This window comes from Euleptes europaea, chromosome 2 (genome assembly GCF_029931775.1).
Source record: "Euleptes europaea isolate rEulEur1 chromosome 2, rEulEur1.hap1, whole genome shotgun sequence".
NCBI lineage: Eukaryota > Metazoa > Chordata > Lepidosauria > Squamata > Sphaerodactylidae > Euleptes > Euleptes europaea.
The window spans coordinates 69823673-69837409 of record NC_079313.1 but is presented as its reverse complement, the minus strand read 5'-3'; the positions used below and the strand labels follow the sequence as shown (position 1 = coordinate 69837409).

The 13737-nt window shown below is 42.0% G+C and overlaps 1 protein-coding gene across 1 annotated transcript; it reads right to left on the bottom strand.

The window, feature by feature from the left end:
• Positions 1-2589: 2589 nt before the first annotated feature.
• On the bottom strand, positions 2590-13427 carry YIPF1 (Yip1 domain family member 1). Its single transcript, XM_056844464.1, has 9 exons — positions 13381-13427; positions 11983-12146; positions 10709-10789; positions 9938-10025; positions 9714-9830; positions 7542-7708; positions 6861-7043; positions 5548-5642; positions 2590-2670 (listed from the first exon to the last, which is right to left on the bottom strand). Exons 1-8 carry the CDS (start codon positions 13409-13411, stop codon positions 5553-5555), a joined length of 921 nt encoding a protein of 306 aa, XP_056700442.1. The 5' UTR covers positions 13412-13427; the 3' UTR covers positions 2590-2670; positions 5548-5552.
• Positions 13428-13737: the final 310 nt, after the last annotated feature.

The following is a 13737-nucleotide window of genomic DNA, read 5'->3' as shown; positions in this document are numbered from 1 at the left end:
GGCCGAACGCCGCCGCCGTCCTCAGAACGCCGCCGCCATGATTGGAAGAGGCCGCCGCTCAGGCCCCTCCTCCGCCCACGAGGCTGCTGTTGGGAGCGAATGACTCCCCGAGCATTGACTGGGGCTTGGGGAAGGCTAGCAGGGCGCGTGGCCCCGACTTCCGGGCGGGGGAGGGACTACGCGGAAAGGCGCCGCTCTCTTCTGTTCTCTGTAGGGGGGGGGAGGGCGCAAGAGTGAGGTCCGCCCTACCCCTTGGCGCGAAAGGCCGGCTGGCGCGCCGTTTTAAAACGGGGAAAGGAGTTGTTATAGACCGGAAGGTCGTATTCCCTATTACTAGGTATGGGTGTGAAAGCTGGACTGAAGAAAGCTGATAGGAAGAAAATAGATTCCTTTGAAATGTGGTGTTGGAGGAGAGGGTTACGGATACCGTGGACTGCCAAAAAACAACAACACACCAGTGGGTTCTAGATCAAACCAAGCCTGAACTGACCCTAGAAGCTGAAATGACTAAACTGAGGCTGTCGTATTTTGGTCACATCATGAGAGGAGAAGAGTCACTGGAAAAGACAGTCATGCTAGGAAACGTTGAGGGCAGCAGGAAAAGAGGAAGACCCAACAAGAGAGGGATGGACTCAATAAAGGAAGCCACAGCCCTCAGTTTGCAGGATCTGAGCAGGGCTGTCAAAGACAGGACATTTTGGAGGACTTTCATTCGTAGGGTCGCCATGAGTCGGAAGCGACTTGACGGCATTTAACACACACACCTACACCGGAAGTGCCCAACATATTATAGGACTCGGCTGTATTTCTTGCTCGGCCAAGAAACCAGGAAGACTACATCTCCCAGCAACCTCCGGGAAAGATGTTATACAGAACGTAAGGCAGCGCATGCTCGTTAACCTCATGTGTTACTGAAAGGGTCCGGCGTCCTAGTTGCTGCTGTATAGAAGGGAACAGTGGATTCAGTGGTGGCCCTGGGCGTTTTTTCACCCTGCCCGCCACTGTGTATAGAACAAAAAGGTTCATTGTCACTATTTCTGCAAGCTCATAAATGGTTTATATAGTTGCCAAGCTCTCTCTCTATATATATATGTATGTGTGTAATTTTTGCACTTTCTGTTAACACAGCAGAGCCCCTCCAATCTATAGTAATCCTCCTAAATTTCGGTAATTACTGGTGCAGACTAAGAGGAATATTTCTTAGTTCTAATACAGCACTAATGTGTATCACCACCACTACCTGCCCCAATTCCTAATAAACTTCATTTGTGACACTGCTCTTCTAGCATACCCTTCCATGCTTGCAGTCCACAGACAGTAAGGGCTGTCCAGTCAATTGGATGTGCAGGTAGGAGAGAACATGCACTCTACCATACTATTTATTTGTATCTATTTTAGTCAGCCTTTCTCCAAAACCTGGCTGCAATCAGCGCCTTCCATAAACAGGTGTTCCTCCTCTTCACCTTCTATTTATGCAGGATAAAACTAGAAACCTACTTGCTGCTGTAAGCAAAGGGCAAAGTAGAGCAGCGGAGTGACAGGTCCACCATTAAGGCCTTTCACTGTCTTGCATTTTTAAAGCTGTAGCCAGTTGTTGAACTGATAGTGCAGTCCTCTGCAAAATTATTCAGTCCATTTTAATTGGCGGGCAGAGAAATTCTGAAGGGGAGGGCCAAATGGCCTTAGGATCTGGCATGATCCATGTGCCAGCGTTAGTGCCACTTGTGCCTGCTAAATGGGCACTAATGCTGGCACTGGGGAGCCACGCAGCAGTGCCATGCATGGTCACCAGAACAGCCGCAGCAGCAGTGTTTCTCTGGCACAAGAGCTTGCACTGGTGCCAAAGGGGGCATTCCCAGGGGTGGGGCTGACTTTAGTCAGCTCCCTGAGCCCTTTTGCCCTGGGAACACCCACTTTTGCCAGCACGAACTTGCACCTGCAAAAATAGTGGCACAACCCCGTGAAACAGCATAGAGCAGTTTCACAGGGTTGGGGGGGAAATTACATTTTCAGCTTGCAAGCTGCTCAGGAGGTGGCGCGGCTGCACCATCCCTGGGCCCACCGTAACTAACCCCCCTTTGGATTGCACTGTTAGACAGCAGTAACTCTGCATAGGAATGCACTGTAAAAAAAAAAGCAAGGGCGCCTCAGGATTATGTGAAAGGCTTCAGTGACCCTGTTTCCCCTCCCTCTTTAAAACCAGTGCTGAATGATAAATTGGGGCTTGAATGTAGCCACGTCAGATCCCAAATTAAGGAGAAAAGAAATATGATTTTTTAAAAATAAAATTAGTATAAATTAACTATAAAGATTTCCTAGCAGAGAGATTTAGAAATATTCAAATATAATGGTAGTATTTCTAGTCACTTTTATTCAATGACAAACACTAAAATGTAAGTTATGCTGAAGATTTTTTTAAAAATAAAAAATCATAAGTTAAGAAAATTTCAACCTGCAGGTGAAACTGACTTCGCTGAATGGGAATGCATTTCACCTTTAGCTCTATAGAGCAGAATTTCAATTCAAGTCCATTTCTACTTGGTCGTTTGGATGTCCGATACTATACATTCAGATAGTTTAACATTTTCTCAGCGCTTTTGTCTTTTTTTTTCCTTTTCAACGTGGCAAAGCCCCAATAAAACAGTATTGCACAGGTGAAATAGTAGGTATCTGGGGGGAGAAACAAACAGATGGCATTAAAAAATTAAGGACAATTTGAAGTGTATAAAGGCAAATGCATTGAACTCTACAACACTCTTGCTTATGGTCTGTTCTATTTGTAAGAAAAGCTAATTAATGAGTACACACACACCATATGTCCCTGTGACAAGACTGGTAAGTGTTCCAGAACATTTTTGCCAGATTTACAGTGAGGGGAAAAAGTATTTGATCCCCTGCTAAATTTGCCCGTTTGCCCTCTGACGAAGAAATGACCAGTCCATAATTTTAATGGTAGGTTTATTGTAGCTGTGAGAGACAGAATAACAACAGGAAAACACCCAGAAACCCAGAAGACAAAAGTCAGAGATTGATGTGCATTATAATGAGTGAAATAAGTATTTGATCCCCTATCAACCAGCCAGATTAGGGTTAGGGTTCTGCTGTCGACAGAAGCAATCAATCCATCAGATTCCAAACTAGCCACCATGACCAAGACCAAAGAGCTGTCCAAGGATGTCAGGGACAAGATTGTAGACCTGCACAAGGCTGGACTGGGCTACAAGACTATTGCCAAGCAGCTTGGTAAGAAGGTGACAACCCTAACCCTAACCGTCAACCTCCCTCGGTCTGGGGCTCCATGCAAGATCTCATCTCGTGGAGTTGCAATGATCATGAGAACGGTGATGAAGCAGCCCAGAACTACACGGGGAGAACTTGTGAGTTATCTCAGGGCAGCTGGGACCATAGTCACCATGAAAACAGTTGGTAACACACTTCGCCGTGAAGGACTGAGATCTTGCAGAGCCTGCAAGGTCCCCTTGCTCAAGACGGCACATGTACAGGCCAGTCTGCAGTTTGCCAATGCACATCTGAATGACCCAGAGGAGAACTGGGTGAAAGTGTTGTGGTCAGATGAGACCAAAATCGAGCTCTTTGGCATCAACTCACCGTGTTTGGAGGAGGAGGAATGCTGCCTACGACCCCAAGAACACCATCCCCACCGTCAAACATGGAGGGGCACATATTATGCTTTGGGGGTGTTTTTCTGCTAAGGGGACAGGACACCTTCACCGCATCGAAGGGACGATGGACGGGACCATGTATCGTCAAATCTTGAGCACCTCCTTCCCTCAGCCAGGGCATTGAAAATGGGTCGAGGATGGGTATTCCAGCATGACAATGACCCAAAACACACGGCCAAGGCAACAAAGGAGTGGCTCAAGAAGAAGCACATTAAGGTCCTGGAGTGGCCTAGCCAGTCTCCAGACCTTAATCCCATCGAAAATCTGTGGAGGGAGCTGAAGGTTCAAGTAGCTACACATCAGCCTCGAAATCTTACTGACTTGGAGAGGATCTCTGCAAAGAGGAGTGGGACAAAATACCTCCTGAGATGTGTGCAAACCTGGTGGCCACCTACAAGAAACATCTGACCTCTGTAATTGCCAACAAGGATTTTGCCACCAAGTACTAAGTCATCTTTTGCAAAGGGATCAAATACTTATTTCATTCATTATAATGCACATCAATCTCTGACTTTTGTCTTCTGGGTTTCTGGAGGTTTTCCTGTTGTTATTCTGTCTCACAGCTACAATAGACCTACCATTAAAATTATGGACTGGTCATATCTTCGTCAGAGGGCAAACAGGCAAATTCAGCAGGGGATCAAATACTTTTTCCCCTCACTGTATATAATACCATTAAAACACAAAATCTGTACCCAGGAACACACTTCTAACTTTCAAATAATACATTTGGATCACTATTTGATTTCTTGGACTAGCTTCCATGCATCCTTTCCCAATATCAAGTCCACTCTGTAGGGAAACTCATTTAGAAGCAACAAGCCATCCCATTCTCAACATAAACCAATTAGGATATGGGCCTGTGCATTATCATAGAAAAACAATTTGTTTTTAAGCAACTTTCAGAGTTATCAGGCATACTTTCTATCAACAGATAAAGGTTGTCTGAAAACATTTTTTTATTGCATATACAAGCCAGGTCCAAACATTTCACACTTTATCAACAAACACTCCAGACTGGATCTACCCAAACTGAAACAGACTTGATTTTTGAAGACTGGAGTAATTTGAATTAAAAATCTTTTAACACCATTTTAATAGTCTACTTTTACCTGAAAACCTCATATTAAGCTGCTTGATTTCTGTGTGCCATGACTGAGTGTTTAATGTTGGGCCTTTTGTGGTGTTATGCTTTTATAGCATTTTATTTTGGAAGCTGTCTTTGGCAGGTTCCCTGGAGAGGCAGCATAGAAATTTTCTAAACACACAATCAATCAAGGGCAGGTTCAACATCCATCCTAGTGGTGTCTTGAGTTCATTTTTCTTATATAAGTTAGCTGCTGGCCATCATTTTGGGGGGAAGAGACATGGAGCAGGCAATGTGTGTCTGTCAGTCTCTCTCATACACACATACTGTACAGTCTCTACAGTCATTACAACAGGCATTTCTTTAACATTTAATAAAATCCATTGTGTGCTGCCTTCTGCAAGGATCTCTCCAGATAAAACCCTTCAATACTTAAATAGTATTTCAATATTGAATTCGTTAACTTGGAACCCGATTCATTCTACTAGATTACTTTATTAAAATACCATATTTATTTGAAAAGATAATTCCCTCCCCCAAATGTAATGAACAAAAAATATTATTACTCGACATAACTAACTTGTATGAGATTGTCAGATGAGCCCCTCTTTTTTTGATGGCATACCTGGAAAAAGCTTTTTAAAAAACTTAGAATTCCTGCCTCAGACTTTAAGCCCAATTTCAAGGAACAACATGCCAATAAGCATTTATTGCTTTAACCAAGCTACACACACACACACACACACTAATAGAGTATTTAAAATATTTCCCTCTTACCTTAATTACTGAGCTTTTATCATTACTGTTGTTAAATTATGTGGAAGTACAGTAGGCAATGAAGAAACTACTTCTGGATCATCAAAAAAGTAGGCCTACAACATTGGAACGAGTGGGGAAGGAAACAATACATTATAACAACCACAAGTTAACTTCCTCCGCATTCTACATAGTTTACACTCTCATTACCTCTTGACAACAATCCTAATGATCCTTTGACTATCAGTAATGCAGCTAAACAACTACTCACAAACAATATAGGGGTTTCTTCAAACTCAGGACTTCCCCAGAACACAGATAAATATTAATTTTAATTTCAAAAAATCCAATCTGATGGCCCAGCAAGGACTAAGTATGCTTATTGTCATCTAGAAGCCACAAAATGTTGAGGATAGTTGACTATCAGTTGAAGGGGGGACCACAGTGAGGGGTACTTTGCCTGTTCAAGCTCCAAAAGAGTTTACAGGATCCTGAAGGGGAAGAAATGTAATACAGCACTCAAAGCAGTCAATTGCAGGGGGCCAGGGCTAGATTAGCAGCAAGCCCAGAATTCATTCATTGTGAGATTACATGGTGTGTGTGTGGGGGGGGGGGGGAATTCCTTTTTTTTTTACCCACTGCAGTTTTTCGCAGACTTCCAACTTGTTCCCTTTAATGGCAAAGTGTGTAACAGTAGAGCAGCAAAACACAGCTATCCACAGACAAGGTACTGATTTCTGCATGCTCAAGGGGCTTCCCAGGCATGGAGAAAAATGATGTACTTTGTAAACAACAACTAGTGAAAGCCAACCCCCAATCATCTGAAGATTGGGGAGAGATTCAAAACAGATAAAAGAAGTATTTCTTTACACAACACATAGTTAAATTATGGAACTCCCTGCCCCAGGATGTGGTGATGGCTGCCAGCTTGGAAGGCTTTAAGAAGGGAGTGGACATGTTCATGGAGGATAGGGCTATCCATGGCTACTAGTCAAAATGAATACATGATGCATAGCTATTCTCTCTAGTACATTCCCATTATATTAGGTGCTGTGGAACACAGGCAGGATGCTGCTGCAGTTGTCTTGTTTGTGAGCTTCCTAGAGGTACCTGGTTGGCCACTGTGTGAACAGACAGCTGGACTTGAGGGGTTTGGTCTGATCCAGCATGGCTTTTCTTATGTTTAAATAACATCTCTTATTTCTGCAATGTAGTTTGCATGTGTTCTGTGTAAAAAAAAACAACCCTCAGCATCTGTACTTTGAACTGTAGGGGAAACTGATCTCAAGGAAAAGTATATATTGATGAACTGTGAGGAAACAGAAGTGTCATACCAAGCAACCAACCGCAAGCAAAGCATGGAGAAGTACAACTGTCACAATTGTAGCCACTGCAATCCTTCGATTATCGTCTCTAACAGCAGGCCAAAATGTCATTGCTAAAACAGATCCTGAAAGACACAGAGCAAATACCACCAAAACCCATCGGACGGCTTTCAGTGGAATGATCCACAAAATCTGCAATGAAAAAGAAAGGAAGTCAACTGTTGATTGCCAATCCAGTGCTTCCTGGCTCTAACAAAGAAAAGTCCTGTGGCAACATTATATTTGGATCACCTAGTATTAGAAATGGTTTTAAATTGTCATCTGCAGCCTGAACAAGGACTTGCTTCCAATATGAATGTATCACTTTTCCTGATTTCAGTGAGTAACAATATAATAGGAGTATGCATAACCCTTTTCTATATGTAATCAACTGAACATGTTTTTAATTCACATTTTTAAATTCAATATTACCACTCAAGCTACAGTCTGGAATTGTTGCAGGTCTGAACAGCTTCCAGGTCTCGTGAAATGAGCCTCAAGCATTTTTCCAGTACAATTTTAGTGGGACAAGCCTTATATTATAAATTACCTCAGGTAAACTTCTGGCATAGAACATCAGCTATTTTTAGGTACTCCATTCATACAACATTTACTCAAGACGCCTCCTAAAGTTCTTTATGTTGTACTTACCGCAGTCGGAATATAAATGAAGAGCGAATAGCCATAAACACACACAATCTCCAGAAATGAGTAGGAGACAATGTTCATAACTTTGTTGTTTCTCCACATAAGGAATCCCCAGAGGGCCAGAGGAACCAGCCACGCATAAGCGTAGATCGCTGTAGCAGCTATGGAGACTGTAAAGAGATTTTTTTTTAGCACCAAGAATCATACGAAGCACAATAAAGCTATGATGGTGTTGTTGGCCCCTATGGACTGCAAGCTGTACTTGATAATATTCAGGCATATTACTGAATATTTTGTTGAAACTGTACTCATCGTTAAATCAGCTCTTCAGGCTGTTCCCCTTGCCTGAGTCTAATACATAAATGTATCTCAGAAAGAGGAATCAATACTGAAATAGGCAGTTCTTGAATTCCTGGCTCAAACAATGCAATATTCATATATGAGCAGGGGTCATCACCAGACATACACACATAATTCTTCCAGTGTCACTCAGGTTTATCTCCCCATATCCTCGACCACTTCTCAGCTCCATTCGTCTAAATTCCCTATCTGGATGAGTGACATTATACACAATGCATTTATTTTCCCTTCCTTGCTTCTCACTTAGGGAGGGAGTACACAAGGAAGGGAGTACACAAGGAAGTATACTCCCTGGCTTTGAAGTGCCTGGGAATTGTATAGTAGGGGTGTTCAAAAAACATTAACAACAACAGTATTTGCAAATTTGGGTATATTGGGCCCCAAAACAACAGTATTCCCAAATACCAGTATGGTATTCAGATTCGGGTTTTCTTCGGGTTTTACCATCTTGGGTCCATTATTCTCTATGGGGAAACTTTCCAGGTGGCAGGGTGGGGGAGTTTTTAAAGGTACAGGCAACTAAAATTGCAATGGAGCTGCTAGTGCCTGTCCTTTAAATAATACTCAAATGTCAAGAAGATTGGACCAAGGGGTCTAATTCTATGGGCCCCTGAATAGGGTACCCCTGGCCATCGCCCATTATTTCCTATGGGGGAAAACTCCTCCAAGCTGCTTCCAGGGCAAAAGCCATGCCTGCAAGCCGCAATCACTGATCAAATGTCTCCCATGGAAGAACCATCACAACAACCCCAACAGAACCATTGTAGAACCCAGTAATCCATGTAGAACCATAAGCCAAGTAGAACCAAAATAAAACCAGAGAACCTCTCCAGTGGAAACTTAAGGTGGGGGGGCACTTTTGCAAGGCCAACAGAATCAATGGCAATGTGCAGAAGCCCAGCAGAACCCAGAGCCACTGTGGTAGTACCAGCCCAAGAGTAACAATGTCAAACCAGAGAATCTCTACAGTAGTAACTGAAAATGGGGGTGCACATTTGCAAGCCCAGCAAAACCAGTGACAATGTACAGATGCCCAGCAGAACCCAGGACCATTCTTGCAGCACAAGCTCAACATGAGTAATATCAAACCAGAGAATCTCTACAGTGGAAACTGAGGGTGGGGAGTACTTTTTCAAGCCTAGCAGAACCCAAGGCCCTCTGGCAGTGCAAGCTCAACAGAATCAAAGCCAAACCAGAGAATCTCTGAACTGGCAACTGAAGGTGGGGGAGTTTGCAAGCACAACATAACCAATGACAAGGCACAGATGCCCAGCAGAACCCAGTGCCACTGTGGCAGTTCAAGCTGAACAAAAGTAATGTCCAACTGCAGAATCACAGTAGAACAAATCCAAGGGGATGGGGACACAAAGCAACTCTGGCTAAGGAAAAAAAACCTTTGAAATTGACAAACAGACTTGAAATAGACAGAAGCAGTCTGCCAAGCTGATAGAAATTGTGGGAGACACAGAAACAAAGCAAACAAAGAAAAATGGCGGGGGGGGATTCCCAGTAAACGCTGGCTCCCAATCTTCTCCATTAATCCTGAATATTTCTGGGATTTTTGGGACAATTTTTCCGGTACCTCGAAAAATACCTGGATATATTTGGAATGCCAAATATACCCCAAAAATACCAATATGGTTTGGTTTTACCTGAATGCACACCACTATTATATAGTGCAAGAGATACATCATAACCTCTATACTGAAGCCATGTCCCTTTTCATGCGGTTGTTTTTCATATCTTAAATAATTCTCTTTTGGCTATAGTTAGATAAACAAGCCTTTAAACTCATTTGGAATAGTTTTTACAAACCTTTTCTGAATTCAGGCACGTATGGGTAATAAGGGTCACCAAGATGGATGAAAAAATTGGAAAGGTTGCCACTAATAGCAATGGCAAAGACCAATGTTGCACATATCCAAAAGGGACCTTGAATGGGGACAAAAAAGACAATGTTATTCTCACTGACTCATTTCCATTCAGTATATAAGTAGACCAGCAACCCCCCTTATGAGATAGTTAGTATTTGTACATACCATAAAGGTCAGGATTACTTCGTATGTACAGTCTTACAAAGTTCTTCCCTGGTACTGGAAAAACAGAACCTTTGATTCTGTCCAGGACCTGATAAAAGTAATACAAAGCATTTGTATGAAGACACACAAAAGTCTTTCATATATATTTTAATCTTGAATTAAAGAACACATAAGCATTGATTTTTTTGGAAATGTCACAGAAAAATATATGCAACAGCCTCCTTTGCCTCCCTTCCATGCCACTGTGCTGTGTTTTCCTTTTCTTATAGCGGTGAGTAACTCCCCATTCTCTTTTGTTGACCACAATCCACAGCTGCACACTCATTTAAATAATGGGAGGAGGGGTGATGATGGAGCACATACTCCAGGAACAAAATTTCAAAAAGGGTGCTAATGAGAGTACAGAGGTGCTGCTCTCCAAACAGCAGGATATATCTGTGTGTACAACCCCAATAATCAAATGCAAAGCAAGCCCTATTAATCATATATAAAATAGAGGTCAGAAGCTATACACCTGCACAACATTACTCTGACCACCTGAAGTGGATGGAAGGGAAACAACCATTCAGGCACTCATTAAAATAAATGGTCCTTGTAATTTCTCTTTATACAGGCATGTGGACATCAACAGGGTAGGACAAACAAACACTGAATCATTGCAGATTACGCACACCACCAGCTCTACCAAACTTAATTGGGGGGGTGGGGTGGAGAAGCAGGTTGAGGAGCATGCACACTTTCTTACTAGAGACATCACTGCAGATCACAAACCTGGTATGTATCCACATCAAAAAATGTTTGGTAATAATCAAATGTCCAGAAGGGGGCACTTTTCTTCTGCCCAGCAAGCAACTGGAAAGTAAATAAAACCACAAAAATACTAATGCGATTATTTTTTCCCAATATTAGCAAGACCCTTTAATAGCCAGACATTTTTATGAAAGAATAGGAAAAATGGAAAAGAAACATTTTAACTTGAAAGCAGAATTCTCAGCTAAATCTTTGTCATATATTCTATACTACAACCTGCTAAACTTGCAATTTTATCTCAAAGAAAGCATGTCTTCAGACTTTTTTACCCCACACACACACCAAACATTCAGGAAACCTGCAATCCACCCTCACTTATCCAGGCAATGAAAACACTCCATGGCCTCTGATGAACTCTATCCCAACCAAAAATTATCCACAATACCTATTTAGCATCCTTTATATCACTGCCAGGCATATAATATGTGTTCTTTATTCTGACCTGCATTACTATAAGAAGGCCACGCAGCTGCAGCTCCCCCACCCTCTTCCTGCAATGCCCTAAAGGAATGAAGCATCTCACTTTGACACGATGTTGCTATTGAAAAAATCTTCCTGCAACTGGAAAGATATCAGGCTGTTGAGATTATACCTACTTTAGGTTACCTGTTTTAAATAGCACGTGATGGGTAACCGCGTTAGTCTGTCACTAGCAGTAGAAAAGAGCAAGAGGCCAGTAGCATTTTAAAGACTTAACAAAATTTCTGGCAGGATATGAGCTTTCGTGAGCCACAGCTCACTTGTTCAGATACAACTAAAGTGTGATTCCATCTATATTTTTACAGCAGTACATTTATTTCACAGGGAATGTTCTGAAGTTAATAATTCCTTGCCAACCTGTACGCACAGTTAAGTGCCAGAAAAGTTGCTCATGCAATCCACCTAATACACCATAAAAACAGTGAACATTTTCTTAACCCACTTCTTTACTAGTAAACTTGCATTAACAAGTGAGTAATAGTAACAGACAAGCTCTCCCCCAGTGCAACCCAGATCCCACCAGTAAGGCACTCTACATTTCTTCCAGTCCTGTGCCTGCAGGAGGGATAGGAATCCCTCCAAGACCCCTGCCTTGTTGACAACACGACCTTTCTGCTGCCTAGCAGAACCACCAGACAAAGACTATCCTATTTTAACTCTTTCTTGTGGATGGCTGATCCATATATCAAGTGTCAATTAATAGCTTAGGAAAGAATCTGCAGCTTGCTGGAAGCATCTGTGCATCATCATCTAACCTCAGTTTTATCAGAATCATCTGTCCCCAGCAGTTCGTCATCCTCCTCTCTCCCAGAGTCTTGCCGATGTCCAGGCTTCTTCTTTGGTTTCTCACTAGGCTCATCAATGCTTATTGTGACAGCATCCGGATTGGCTGCCAACAAGTTGGCTGCATCATCAAATTCTGAAAAATAAATATTCCCCCCAAAGGTTTACTTAGTCAAATTCCACAGACAACAGCTGAACATGTACTTTCTATGGGATTAGACAAAGTAATTTCTAAAGCCTATGCTGTTGCTGAGTAAACAAAGTATTTCCTTGTTCAGATGAAGAAGCGCTAGTCCACTTTCTCCGCTGTGTGATAGCTGACCAATCACAGACATGAATCCTTACCCAAGGATTGACTCTACCAGACAGACTTGAACCAGTGGCACACTATAGGAACTATATCAAAACAGATAGGATTTCTGACCCAGCCAGTATAAGTATTAATGAACTTATTCAAATTATTATTTCGGTATATCCAAGTCCAACACTCCTGTTCACTTGACCACAACAGCTCAAAAATAAACGTGAAGCTAAATTCAAGAGGTGGCGACCATAAAATAACATTGCAGACTATTTTCAAAACGAGATGATATTTTTGCATGTACGAACAATCCCACATTTTTTAGAAAGCACATACTTTTAAAAAAGAGTCAGAGGATCCTGCCTGCTGTTTAACAATGCATAAGATACATACAAACAGCAAAGAGAATGAGATTAACAAAGAGCTGGAAATATCCCCATGATGTATGGAAGACTATATAAATTCCAGAGTCAATGACACTACTTTAAAAAAAAAAAAAAAAGAGGAAAGAAGAAGGCAGCACTTCTAAGCTATTACTGTACAAAGACATGAGTCCCTAGCACTCCAGGAGCCAGCATTTTATTAGCAGGAAAACTCAAGAGGGGTATGTATGGAGGATTTTAGGACAGATGAACATTTATTTCACTTGGAAGGTCTACTTCAGGTAGTGGCTGGGCAGGGCAAATGAAGGATTGGCTTTGCAGAGAGTAGGAAATGTCCCAAGTGGCTTGGTTTGCTGTGTGTTTTGTTGCCCCTTTGGCCTGTATTGTAGCACCTCAATGGCAAGTGGGGTGTTGACACAAAGAAGCTTTGCCAGGAAGCACATGGGTTCACATCCACAGATTCTTTTTGATGTTGAGAAAGGAGGCAAGCCGTAGACAACCAGGATTTCAAAGCATACCCGAGTTAGTTCCTGTCATGTGATGAACTAACTACAGTTGTAAAAATGGACCAGCAGTTGATTTCAACATCTGAATACTACTTAATTGTAAATGTTGGATTAATGTCAGGAATCCAAAGCAGAGAACACAAAACAACTAAGAGCTTTATAAATAATTTTACAACTTACCTTGAAACTTAAGGTCATCCACGGTTGCCATTCATGCACTGGTGTTGGATGTATTCAGAAGTGATAAATAAGCTGAAAAGAAGCAAATAAATATTATTTCCAGTCTTTAAAATACAACTCTGTTATTCACAAATGGGTACAACTGCATCTCTGAGCTCTGAAAGTAGCTCACCCAGTTCAACCCTATAAAGAATCCTTAAAATAATTGTTAATCAGATTGGTCCCAATCATTCAGCTTACAAATTTGCCACAAAAGGGTTAACATATTCAAGCAAGGAAGCACTGCCTGAGCAACAAAAAATGCTAAGCAATGAACTCCCCAACTGGGGAAAGGGATCCTTAACTTTTGTTCTGACT